Source organism: Primulina huaijiensis, chromosome 2 (genome assembly GCF_012295235.1).
Source record: "Primulina huaijiensis isolate GDHJ02 chromosome 2, ASM1229523v2, whole genome shotgun sequence".
Lineage (NCBI taxonomy): Eukaryota > Viridiplantae > Streptophyta > Magnoliopsida > Lamiales > Gesneriaceae > Primulina > Primulina huaijiensis.
In genome coordinates, this window is record NC_133307.1 from 30,181,423 (window position 1) to 30,194,748 (window position 13,326).

The 13,326-nt window shown below is 33.3% G+C and overlaps 2 protein-coding genes across 2 annotated transcripts; both read left to right on the forward strand.

Moving 5' to 3' along the window:
* Positions 1 to 2,151: 2,151 nt before the first annotated feature.
* On the forward strand, positions 2,152 to 4,783 carry LOC140971518 (probable inactive purple acid phosphatase 28). Its single transcript, XM_073433815.1, has 4 exons — positions 2,152 to 2,396; positions 2,488 to 2,635; positions 3,377 to 3,807; positions 4,053 to 4,783. Exons 1-4 carry the CDS (start codon positions 2,208 to 2,210, stop codon positions 4,524 to 4,526), a joined length of 1,242 nt encoding a protein of 413 aa, XP_073289916.1. The 5' UTR covers positions 2,152 to 2,207; the 3' UTR covers positions 4,527 to 4,783.
* A 1,391-nt stretch (positions 4,784 to 6,174) lies between these two features.
* On the forward strand, positions 6,175 to 7,669 carry LOC140961466 (scarecrow-like protein 32). The gene has a single exon (XM_073420002.1). It carries the CDS (start codon positions 6,271 to 6,273, stop codon positions 7,651 to 7,653), a length of 1,383 nt encoding a protein of 460 aa, XP_073276103.1. The 5' UTR covers positions 6,175 to 6,270; the 3' UTR covers positions 7,654 to 7,669.
* Positions 7,670 to 13,326: the final 5,657 nt, after the last annotated feature.

Consider the following 13,326-nt stretch of genomic DNA (forward strand, 5'->3'; position numbering starts at 1 on the left):
TATATATATTGTAAACACTCGCATTGAATGTTTTCGGGCACTAGTTTTATATTACACTAGGGATGTATATATGTATATATATAACAAAATGATTTATTAAAGAATATATTTTTTGTCATATAATTGTTCAATAATTGTCATGAATAACTTTTTAAAATAATTTATTCCGTAAAATCAATTATTTACTTATTATATGTGTGATTACGTGTATCATAAAATATGGTCAATATCAGAAAGATTTCATGTTTACTTTTTTTAAAACGATAATTTGACATTTAACAATTTTTATTCCCTACCTAATTATATTTTATGTGCTAATGCGACAAATTAGGTATTCGAGTCATAATAAGATAATCAGAGTGGTTAGTATATTTTAACCATGTTTCGTAATTAGGAAGCTCAGTATTAATTAAATAAGGATCTTTCATGTGACTTAATTAATGATCATTAATATATATGTCAACTTCCATGTAAAAATATGAGGAACCCACTTGATGTAATGATATTAGAATAAGTAGAGAATCACTTTCGGTTTAACATAGATTAACTCACCAAGTTGTCGTCATAGAGAATTTTTAAAATGATATAATTTTACCCCTAAATATTTTAATTTTTAACAAAAAAAATAAGGATAACAAAAATATTATACTTGGACCAAAATTCGTATTATTTATGTTTTTGTCCACCAGATTTTGAAATATTAGTTACGAAACTGGATATGATTTTCAGTGTGATCCGTAACAAATTTGACATGTTCATTTCTTTGTAAAAAATAAAAAAAAAAATTATTGATGGACCATTTTTATTCATTTGGTCAGTTTTTTAATAAATATTTAACAAAAAAATATGAAATATTATGGGATCAAATTGTCAGATTATGAATCAAATATTGGAATGAAGATCTACCTAATTAGATATACGAAGGTGAACAAGAATATAAAATTTTAATATAGTCAAATCCACGTTTAAGTTACTTAAGATTAATTTTTCTTTTCTTGAGTAAAACTTTTGTCCAAAAGTGACCATGATTAACAGATATCTCCGCCAATTAACCACATTTTTATTGTTATAATACTGAATAAAGTATCCATGATCGTAGGAAATTGTGTGTGTGAAATAATTGTACTTTTACTTTAAATTGTTTAAGAATGGAACTTGTCCTTTGGGTGCATATTAAGTTATGAATATATTTCATCATAAAGTGCTTAAATAACATGAAAATTTGATCTTATAATAAAGTGGTTAATTGTAGTCAAATTTCAGTTTTAATCCATACGATATTTGTTTATTTTAAAATTTTAGTTATTTTTATGTAAGAGATTACTAATGTGATGCTGGCGTTGCACTACCAATTGTTGAAGTCGCTTTGAATTATTGTTGATTTGTCCAATGACATATTAGTATTCTAGTAGAATAGAATGATGACTAAAATCTCAGAATAAATTACTAAAATTGCAAAATAATTAAGTCAACATATTAAAATTTAAATTCGACTTCTTAAACAACCAAGACAAAAACTTGTGTGAGACGGTCTCACGAGTCGTATTTTGTGAGACGGGTCTCTTATTTGGGTAATCCATGAAAAGGTATTACTTTTTATGCTAATAGTATTATTTTTTATTGTGAATATCGGTAGGATTGACCCGTCTCACAGATAAAGATTCGTGAGACCGTCTCACAAGAGACATACTCAACAACCAAATGGCAACATAATTTTGAAGGCAAAAACTTGTGTGAGACGGTCTCACGGGTCGTATTTTGTGAGACGGATATCTTATTTGGGTCTTCCATGAAAAAATATTACTTTTTATGCTAAGAGTATTATTTTTTATTGTGAATATCGGTAGAGTTGACTCGTCTCACAAATAAAAATTCGTGAAATTGTCTCACAAGATACCTACTCTTGATTGAATCAAGTTGGAGTACCAATATCATATTCTTCTCGATAATAACCACGTAATACAATAATGTTTATATAATATTGCTTAATTTTGTGAGCAGTTTTCATTTTCATTGGATAAATTATTAAATAAATAAATAATTACTTAAAAATAAACTTCTTTATAATTCTATAATTCATGACCATGGGTAAGTGTTAATGCACTATTCCAAATAAAATAATATTATATTAATTAAAATATTGAAAACAAAACAACGAAAATGAATGAATATATGAAGTGTTGCTGATCACCCTCCCGAAGCTGGTAATGGAATCTTGTAAAAATACATCGATCCCAGCTTTATTTTACCTGATCCTCATAAATTCATCGATTTACCTCCTAGACACGCTGTTAATCTCCAAAAACTTTCCATTTTCTCCTCAACATGTCAAAGTTAAGAAAGCAGCATCTCTTCCCCTTCGTTTTCGGTCTGATGGGACCTTCAAAATACTCCAGGTACCTTAAATCTCTATGTAAAACTGCAAAAATCGTGGGTCTTTGTGGGTTTTTTGGATTATTTTGAGGAAGATGAATTTTGATGATGCAGGTGGCTGATATGCATTACGGGAATGGGATGTTGACTCGGTGCCGCGATGTGTTGGAGAATGAGTTTCAGTACTGTTCGGACCTTAACACCACTCGGTTTCTTGAAAAGATGATCCAACTCGAAAAGCCTGATCTCATTGCGTTTACTGGTACTAAACTGTTGTTTCTTTGAATATACAGTGATGTTCTATTCATAGGAGTTCCCCACATGGAAGAGAAGCCGAGGGTTAATTGAAATCGTTATAATTTCTAATATTTGGTTGTTCAGATGCTTTCGATACATACAAATAGATAAAACTCCACAAAATGAAGGTAAAAAATATTGGTTGAGAGCAATCGATGTAGCATGTAATTGAAAATGTATCTGCAACTTACCTCAATTGATCCCCTTTTAAGTTAGTTTTCTTTTAAACATTGAAAACTAGGTAGTCTTATTAGAATCAAATGAAGCTTTTGCAGGTACAAACGGAAACTAGATTGGATGATTGTGCCTGAATTGATAGAAAGAGTGCTTTACTGAGTCCTAGAGGAAGTAAAGAAAAAGAACGGTTCACTTTTACTTTGTTATAGTTTCGAAAACTCTTTCTAAGCCTACGTACTCATAGGCAAACCTTTTATTTTTTCACCTGTTCTATTGCACTGGGAAGCCGTATGCTTCATTCAAATAGATCCCGACTTTGAAGGGCACTTTTTATTTTTGTTCTGTAGTTCATTTTTATTGGTTTATTGCAAATGATGGAAAGTCTAGTATATTTTAGTGTGCTTTGGCCATAAAAGTACCTTCTGTTTGTCCTGTACACTTTTTACATTTATAACTGCATCTTCTTGTTTGTGCCTCTGTCAAGTGAAAATGGTTGTTGCCTCTCGTTTATCTGAGTTTTGCATTCTAGGTGATAGCATATTTGGATCAAGTGCCGCTGATGCTGCAGAATCTCTATTTCAAGCTTTTGGCCCAGTTTTAAAATCTGGTATTCCTTGGGCAGCTGTTTTAGGGAACCACGATCAGGAATCTACCATGACTCGTGAAGAGTTGATGTATTTCATCTCCCTCATGGATTTTTCTGTATCACAAACCTTTCCATCATCTGAAGAGAACACCTCTAATCCCAAGAAACAGAACACTGCGCCAAAAATTGATGGGTTCGGAAATTATAACCTGCTAGTATGGGGTGCTCCAGGTTCCAGTTTTGCCAACAACAGTGTCCTTAATCTCTATTTTCTTGACAGTGGAGACCGAGCCATTGTTGATGGTATCCGAACATATGGATGGATTAAAGAATCCCAACTTAGTTGGCTTCGTCGAGTTTCCAAGAAATTACAGGTAAAGCTTTAACCAAGTGGAAGTATATCCTCATTAGTTTTTTGAGAGGCACGTACGTCCTCATTTTATGCCATCCCTGAATACACCAGAATGCAGAACTATCTAAATATATGAACATACATGAGATTAAATTTGTCCATCCGTTGTACACAAGAATCTTGTTTATGCGCCTAAATTATGTGACAACAACCATTTTAACTCTCACTATCCCACATTGTGGATTTAGAATTATGAACATGTTGCAGGTCACACTAACAGGAAGAAACGAAAATAGCAACAAATCATTTCTCACTGCTTCCGATTCAACCACGAGCTTATCGTTAGCATTCTTCCACATACCGATTCCTGAAATTAAACAAGGTCCCATTAAAAATATGACTGGAACAAGTCGAGAACATGTAGCATGTTCCATTGTAAACTCGGGAGTGCTCAATACTCTTGTATCCATGGGAGATGTGAAGGCTGTTTTCATAGGTCATGATCATACCAATGACTTCTGTGGGAATCTTGAGGGCATATGGTTTTGTTACGGTGGAGGGTTTGGATACCACGGCTATGGTGTAGCTGGGTGGCCGAGGAGGGCAAGAATCATTTTGGCCGAACTTGGGAGAGGGGAGCGGGAATGGAATGGAGTAGAAAGGATCAGGACATGGAAGCGACTTGATGATGAGACGTTGAGCAAGATCGACGAGCAAATTCTTTGGGAGAGAGAGTCATAGCAGATTTCTCGTATCATTTAATCTTAGCTCTATTTCTTGTATCCTGTGCTTCCACGGAGAACAGAAGTTTGATTCATCAGGTACTGCAAGATGTTCGAAACTTTACATTATATTTTCTTGTTCTGAACAATGTGTAACCAGTTTGGATACTCAATAGTGGATGAACGATATTATTGACTTAAAAAACCTTTTTTAAGTCAATATATACATTATTTGTTGTTCTTGAAAAATAACCAGGCTGCGCTGAAGTTGAGTATTTTGGTATAGATCAGCGTCCTTACTATTGTATCAGACCTATTTAGACGTTTAGTCTTTTGGTTGGTACAAATTGGTAACTTAGTGTTACATATGTAATCTCATGTGATCAATAAGACGAAATTCGAAATATAACATACAAAAACACAAATTTATTTGTACTATCACCAAATTTTGACTAATTAGATAAATGAAAGTATATGTGAACCAACTTGCTGTATCAATTTTCATATACAAACATGCAATTCAAATATTCAATTTTTTTTTCCCATAAAGGGCGTTAGTTAACGAAATTACAATTAGTCATTCTAAATCCAATATTAATTGAATTTGAGAAAAAGGAATTTCAATTTCCCAACCAAAAATGCAAGGGGTACAACTTTGTCTTTTCTTGTGGCATTACACGACTTTGAAAATCTACATGAAATGTAATGCAACAAGGACAGGAATGTGATGTACCCATCAATTACTACTCTTACAAAAGGTTATATCTAAATCACTTAAAGTAATACACATGATTTGTCCTAATTTGCATTCCTCGACTCAAATCAGACAAGAAAATGGCCGGCTAAGACAGCCCCCCTTAACTTTTCCCTTACCCTTATTTCCTTAATCACTTATTAATATGTTTATCCACAAATAGTGTTCAAGAATAAATTTTAGTTCAGCCAAAGTAGCTGAATCAAGCTGCCTTCCAATATATCCAATCCAAAAGCTCTCAAGAGCGATTTGATTACATTTTATTCTATTTTGAAAATAAGTCGTGCCCCAAAAAATGAACAAAATCATGACGTCTTCCTCTTCGAAATTGTTGCACCAATATCATTAAATCTTATTATTCGGTTTTGAATCCAAGAAGGATTGTTTTAAGGGAGGATCAAGGAAATCTCGATATGATATTTTGAACACCGATAATAAGATTTAAGAAAAATTAAATGTAAAATTTTAATAATTTTCATTTGATGAAACTTACATGCTCCTTTTCCCACTAGGTGTCGCTTGACGATGGACCTCGGAATGACTCATTCATTGAACTATCGTGTATCTATTGAATGTGGAAATATCCTAACTTAATCTCAAATGGAAAACTAACAAAATACTCTATCAAAATTGTGGGATCTTGAAATTCTTGTCACCATTTCATTCCATTAGAAAGATTATTTTATTGGTGACTAAAAAAATGCCCTATATTTTAGCGTGGAGGAATGGAATTCATTTTCTTCATTTCTCCTCTTATTCTCTCTGGTATTTATTCAAATTCCCAAACATAACCAACCCCTATGTTTATATATAACCACCTTTTTCTATATCTTCCCCACATTATGTCAATTTCCTCCATACCAAACAAAATGACAAATCATCCCTTCTCCCAAAATTCTAGAGCTCCGATCCAAATAATTGTTCATGAATATATGAACAAGGTTGGTTAATTTAAACATAATCCCAATTCTTGAAGGCTTCCAAGAGATTATATGACTTGATAGAAGACATGAAAGCAGAGTTACAAGCCGGGAACACTTCATCCGTTTCTTTACAAAACCGTAATCTTTTTCCCACTTCACAAAGCTCCATTTCAGGTGCTTTACAAGGTTGCCTTAATAGCATCGATGGAGCGTGCATCGAGAGGCTTCTACTTCATTGCGCGAATGCCCTTGAGAGAAACGATGTCACCTTAGCTCAACAAGTGATGTGGGTACTCAACAACGTAGCCTCCTCCACCGGTGATCCGAACCAGAGGTTGGCTTCATACTTCTTGAAACCTCTCATTTTGAAGGCTTCTAGGGTTTATCCAGCTTCCATAAATGTCAATGATTTATCCGAAAGGGATGAATCGTTTCAAAGGAGGCCAATGTCTGTGACTGAGCTAGCCAGGTACGTAGACCTTATTCCTTGGTATCGATTCGGGTTCTGCGCATCGAATGGTGCTATTCTCAAAGCAATTCAAGGGTTTTCGAGAGTTCATGTGCTAGATTTTAGTATCACTCATTGTATGCAATGGCCAACTTTGATAGATGAACTATCTAAACTGAATGAAGGGGTTCCAACGTTGAGGATATCTGTTCTTTCGTGGAGGCCTAGAGTCCCTCCTTCGTTGAATGCACCAGTCCAGGAAGTCGGACAGCGTTTGTCGAATTTCGCAAAATTTAAGGACGTCCCTTTTGAATTTAACGTAATTGAACTAACGGGTCTATCTCACGATCAATCTTCATCAGATCATCTTCATTATGATTTACTCCTAAGACTACTGATGAATGATCTTTCCACTTTAAAAATTAGAGATGATGAAGCTCTAGTGGTAAATTGTCAAAATTGGTTAAGATACCTACCAGATGATCGGAAAATGGGGAATTCTTCTGAGATCCCTTCATGTAGGGATTGTTTTTTGGATATGATAAAAAGCATAAATCCTTGTATTGTAACTGTGGTCGATGAAGATTGCGATATAGGCGCATCGAGTGGGCTTTCATCAAGAATAACTACTTGTTTTAACTATCTTTGGATTCCTTTTGATGCATTAGAGACTTTCTTGCCAAAGCACAGCCTTCAAAGAATCGAATATGAATCTGATTTTGGTCAGAAGATCGAGAACTTTATCGGATTCGAGGGCGTTAAAAGGATCGAGATATTTGAATCAACCAGCAAATTGTCTCAAAGAATGGTAAACAATGGCTTTTCAAGTGTGGCTTTTTGTGAAGAGACAATTAAGGAAATCAAACTGCTGTTAGATGAGCATGCAAGTGGTTGGGGGATGAAGAAAGATGGAGACATGCTGCTCTTGACGTGGAAAGGCCATAACTCGGTCTATGCATCTGCATGGGTCCCACAAAGGTTGACCGAGCTTGAGCCATGGGAAAATTCTGCGCTACACTGAGTGTGTTAACTAGGAGCTGAACAACTAATAAAAATCCATTCAACTGCTCGGTGTAGCATGATGATCATTTCAAATCTTCTACTACGATTGATCTCTGATATGATGATGTAGTGATGAAGTACATGCATATTAGACATATGACGAATATCGATATAATTAGTCTATGGCAGGATGAAATGCTATCGTAGAATGTCATGTGAAATTAAAAATTCGTCTTGTAAGTTAACTTATATTAGTTTTTGATCCTATAAGTTTTCAAATTTTGATTTTAATCCAATAAATTGGTCTTTTTTCACTTTTAGCATTTTTACCGATGTGCTGACGTGGTGTTGTACGCGTTGATGATATGACATTATATATTATCGATATATATGATATCATATATTGCTGACATGAAGCCGAATATGGTTGATGTATTCGGCTCCATGTTAGCGCTCGTGAAAAATGATTAAAAGTGGGAAAAAAAATCCAACTTATGACTAAATTTTGACAGCATGCCAACTTATATGGCAACTTTAAACTTTTCCCTAGCATGATGATACGGTGACATGAGATAATTAGGTTTCATTTGATGGCTTACAGCATAGACAAATGTGTTCCTTTTTATGAGCTTGAAAAGTCTGCAAGTTTCACAGGACAAGGAGGAAAAGGTCTAACTTTTGGAGAACAAATTTCATCTGCGTACGTTGTGTATTCGAGCTTTCTTTCAACCAATTCGTCACATGAAAGCACAGCTCGAAGCAACATCTGGTAAATGTTTTCTCTTGGTTGAAAGAAACAAGGGTACGTACTAGCCCTTCCGTCCTATGCCAGCTGCATAACTTTGCATGGAGAATATATATTGACATTGTCCCCTTCCTTATATTTGACATTATATTTACTTTTTATTAAACGCGAATCCGAGGCTTCACCATTGGTTTTTTTAACAAAAAGACTAAAAAATGCATGGCTAGCTTATGTAACAACAAAAAACAAATTAAAAATAAAATAAACTTTATTTTAAAAAAATAAAGATTATATATAAAAACCATTCGATCAAATTAAATAGGAAAAAAAACTATTTGAAATATTTATTTTACGTATATATACTATATATATAGGAGAAATATACTCTAAATACACACAATGCGTGATCTAGACTTCTAGTGTATTAGTTTTCATCAATGAGATCGGCGCTCGTTGGTGTTCCCACTATGAAACGAAGAGCCAGAATGAAACAAAACCATGCAAAAGAAATCTGAATTTCATTCGCGAAAACGATATTTTTATTAACCATGGGACGAAATTACGAGGTAATTAGATGACATCTATTATGACTGAGTAATCTAGATAAGCCACTCTCATGTATGTGTGTGTGTGAGATATNCCAAAGGATTCCAAAAATACTCCTCAATTAATTAAAACAAATAAAATTTTGGAATCAATAAAAGTGGGAGTGAACATGTATGTTGGAGAATGGATCTAACCACTCAGTTTGGCCCATTTCTACAGGTTGGAAAATAGCTTACTAGTTAGGACTCGCAGTTGACCCAATAAAAAGAGATGCTTGCGGCTTCTCAAGGAATTGGGGAAAAAAAATACATATCTCCTAATTTTTATTAGTAATAAAAGAGAAATACGCCATGGTATGATTATTAAATATAATTTACAAATTGATACTAGTAAGCATGAAATGTATCATGCACACTATATGTTGATATGAAATAATTATAATTAAAATGATATAGCTCAAATTAATCGATAAATACTAGTATTTAATGGCATCATATGTATAAGATTTGTTATAATTATTTGAGAGTATGTCTCTTGTGAGATCATCTCACGAGTTTATATTTATGAGATCAGTTGACCCGATCCATATCTACTATAAAAAAAAGTAATGCTTTCGATATAAAAAAATATTTTTTAATGAATTGGGTAGCTAGGTTTGAAAATATGTATCACAAAAATGACACATGAGACGGAATCACAAGAGTTTTGTGATTATTTGAAGATATAAAATATGAAAAGTTTGAATGAAGAACTCATTGGAGAAAAAACGTGGAGATGATTTTAATTTGACCAGGTAAAAGTATATTTTTCAAGAGAAATGATTAAGATGTTGGAATTACGACTTACGAGGGCTTATCAGCTACTAAATAATAATGTAACAAAATTTGATCTGTTTGGTGAATGCATATTAATTAAGGATATATGTGTTTTTAGTAAGTATCTTCCTCGTCAAATATATATTATATGAATTAGCCTTTTTTAAAACATTAAATTGTGTTATTTTCTAAAATAAATATATAGAAATTGTCTTTTATTTTTCAAATGTAACATCATTATTTTCCTAAAATAATATATTTAAACTACAGCTTTTAAATACAGAGAATTATATACATATATATTATTTTAAAATTTCGATTAATTAAAATATCGTAATTTTCACTTTTATAGGTAAAATATATTATATGTAGGAAACTAAATTTTTTAGTTCACTAACTTATTTATTTTTTAGTTTATAACTAACTCGTCAACTTTGTTCTTGATGCAGTAACATTTCCTATATATTTAATTTTTCGATAATTTGTTATTTACTGAAGTTTGATTATATCAAATTAAACTATTGGCAGAATTATGAATTAGTGTTTTTAAGTTATTGACTTTTTTTTAAAAAAAAAACTATAATATTTAATGCATTCGCATCCTATTTGCCAAGAGGTGAGTATTCACTCGATTTAGATACCAACCCACTTTTTATATATACAATAGAACAGGTTTTTTTTAAAAATAATTTAATTTTAAAATTTTTTTTCAAAGATAATGTTAAAAAAAAAACATTTTCAAAAGCAATCGTGAGCAGCGTCCGCGCTTCATGAGCACGGACGTTGGTCCACGTAAGCGACGGAATATATATAAAAACCGTCGCTAATTAGCGACTGTTTATTCAACCGTCGCTAAAATTGAATCAGCGACGGTTTATAATTTTAACGACTGTTAATTTAAACCGTCGCTAATTTTAACTACGGTTGATTTAAACCGTCGCTTTATTGGAATCAGTGACGGTCCGAAATACCCCTACCTTTTCACACGCCACGCATAATTGTATCAACAACGTGCACATGTACGTCGCGGATAATCTTGAACTGTCAACGGCTTGCAACTCTGCAGCGTGCAATATACGTTACGAAAAGTCATTTTTGTTGTAGTGAAGACAGAGAAAAAAACAAACAAGAAATTCATCAAGACTGGGATATCTCAATTGAATGTTGTTCATTTACCTCAACATCATTCTGTGGTCGCTAATTAGCGACGGTTTTTATAAATATTCAGTCGCTAAAATATTCTGTCGCTTACGTGGACCAGAAGCGCGGACGCTGCTCACCGTAAGCGCGGATTGCAGTAGTTTTGAAAATGTTTTTTTTTATATTATTTTTGAAATTTTTTTTTAAAATTAAATTATTTTTAAAAAAAACCCATAATAGAACTTATTGATTTTTTTATATAAAAAATAAACAAGACCGAAACAAATTAAAATCGCTTAATTCTGTAGGTAATCGAATTTAAACGATATTTAAAAAAATAATAAAAAAAAAAAAGAAAGAAAGAGGGTCCATTTGGACTAAACCTACGCCTTTGCGCTCGTTAGCTCGGCATCTCTAGAAAATTCCATTCATGTGACGAATATTCTCGAGCTTCCACCATCTTCCTATAAACGAAAACCTCCCTTTCTCGACAAATTCGAGAAGCCCGACTAAGAAATTCGAAGTCGAAACGGAATATTAAAAAAAACTTGAACATAATTCAACATAAAACAATCGCACGCAGTGTGAGTGTGGAAGTATGTGTTTACTGGGGTGTAAAGAGGAGACGGAGCTGGGACGGTGGCCGGCGTCGGGATCGTGCCCGTACTGCGGCGGGAAGGTGCAGGCAGTGGAAATGGGGAAGCAGTGGAGATTGTGGTGCCTCCCGATTTGTTCGAGATTCAAGCTCAAGTACTTCTGCACACTCTGTTCCAGGCATTTAGTTTTGTACGATTCTTGGTTGTACAACACCAGCTCGATCTGATTATCTAAGTAATGGAGAGACGGATGTTTGTTGTAAAGATAATCGACCAATCTTGTAGCAAATGGCCAACTGGTCAAGTTTTTTTTAAAAATTTGTAATAATAATTATTTTTTTGAAGCAAATGGCCAACGGAATTACTTTAAATGCAGCGTTTCTCTTACATTCCTCAACAAAAACATCAATTAGATTTCAAAATTGACGCAGCAATTTCAAGATTATTAACTACAATTTACATTAAATGATAAGCAAAAGCTATGAAATGAAAAAATTATTTATGTACCTAGTTAGTTCCATTGGGCTGCAATTTTTTATTCAAGTATTGTTAATTTTAACCCCCTGTCCAAGGATTGTATTTCCATCAATGTGGATAATTTAGTTTGATTCAATGACACGAAATTAATAATAACCTAATTATATGGTCCACGTTCTTCGATATTAATTCGTCATTAAAAACTAACAAAGAATGATCAACATGGTTTTCTTTCGGAACAATGGGGACATCAATGCTTTTGGTCTCACATAAAAAATAAATAAATATATATCCTGTTTAGATATTAACATACCCCATTTTGGAGGTGCACGTACGTCTCACTTTCTGTTAGTTTTTAACTACGAATTAACGACGGGAAACAAAAACATTTAATATGATTTACTCACCAATAATTATAATCAACACGTAATTAATTATAATATAGTTAGCTCTCCACACGTCAATAATGGCAAAAACTTGTGTGAGACGGTCTCACGGGTCGTATTTTGTGAGACGGATCTTTATTTGGGTTATCCATGAAAAAGTATTACTTTTTATGCTAAGAGTATTAGGGTTGACCCGTCTCATATATTAGAATCCGTGAGACGGTCTCACACGAGACTTCAATAATAGAGAAGGAAATTAATATGACAATCATTGCAGAGACAAGTAATAAAGGAAAGCATGTGTGACTAAAAGAAACCCTTGATCAAACCAGGAAAAAAATCACATTGTGATAGTGAAATTTGCTTAAAATTCAGTTCTTGAGATCATCAAAATTGTAAAGTTGTTTGGAACTTTTACATATTTGTGGATTATTATAACCATAGAAAGTGATTGCAAAAACTTACATTTAAACAGTAAGTTTGTTGGCATCACTTTGTGCCGTGGGGGCGCACATGCTAGCTTGGATGTTTAAATCCAAATATACTTGGCTAGGTTACCTTCCGTGAGATATGATCCAATATTCTCTTGTTCGATATCGGTCTATGGGAACGGCCGCTCGGGATTTTTATTCGTGTGGAGATCGATTTATAAGGAAACAATCGTAAGTGTTTAAGACTCGTGTATGATGTTTGATTTGAGACATGACTGCTATCGAGGGAAGATATTAATTGATTTATATTGTTGCACTTGTTTCTTGCTTCAATTCGTTTCATTATAGGATTGATTTGGAAAAGGATTCGTGGTGTTCTGTTTATTGTAGTTTTTTTTTATCTTGAAGGCAAGTGTATTGTAGTTGAATACACCAAGTTGTAAGTTGTCAAGAGTCGATTTGATTTGCGAATCTTGGTCCGAGCAACATAAAATGTTTACCATAAATAAATTCAGTGTAAGAAAAATTATAAGAACTAGTGGTCTAACATCAATAG

What these genes read in the sequence shown, in the direction of transcription:
- LOC140971518 (XM_073433815.1), top strand. Translation starts at nt 2,208, where the DNA reads ATGGAATCTTGTAAAAATACATCGATCCCAGCTTTATTTTACCTGATC. An exon ending in TGATCTCATTGCGTTTACTG is followed by an intron (nt 2,636 to 3,376) that starts GTACTAAACTGT and finishes TTTGCATTCTAG; the next exon opens with GTGATAGCATATTTGGATCA. An exon ending in GAGTTTCCAAGAAATTACAG is followed by an intron (nt 3,808 to 4,052) that starts GTAAAGCTTTAA and finishes AACATGTTGCAG; the next exon opens with GTCACACTAACAGGAAGAAA.
- LOC140961466 (XM_073420002.1), top strand. Translation starts at nt 6,271, where the DNA reads ATGAAAGCAGAGTTACAAGCCGGGAACACTTCATCCGTTTCTTTACAA.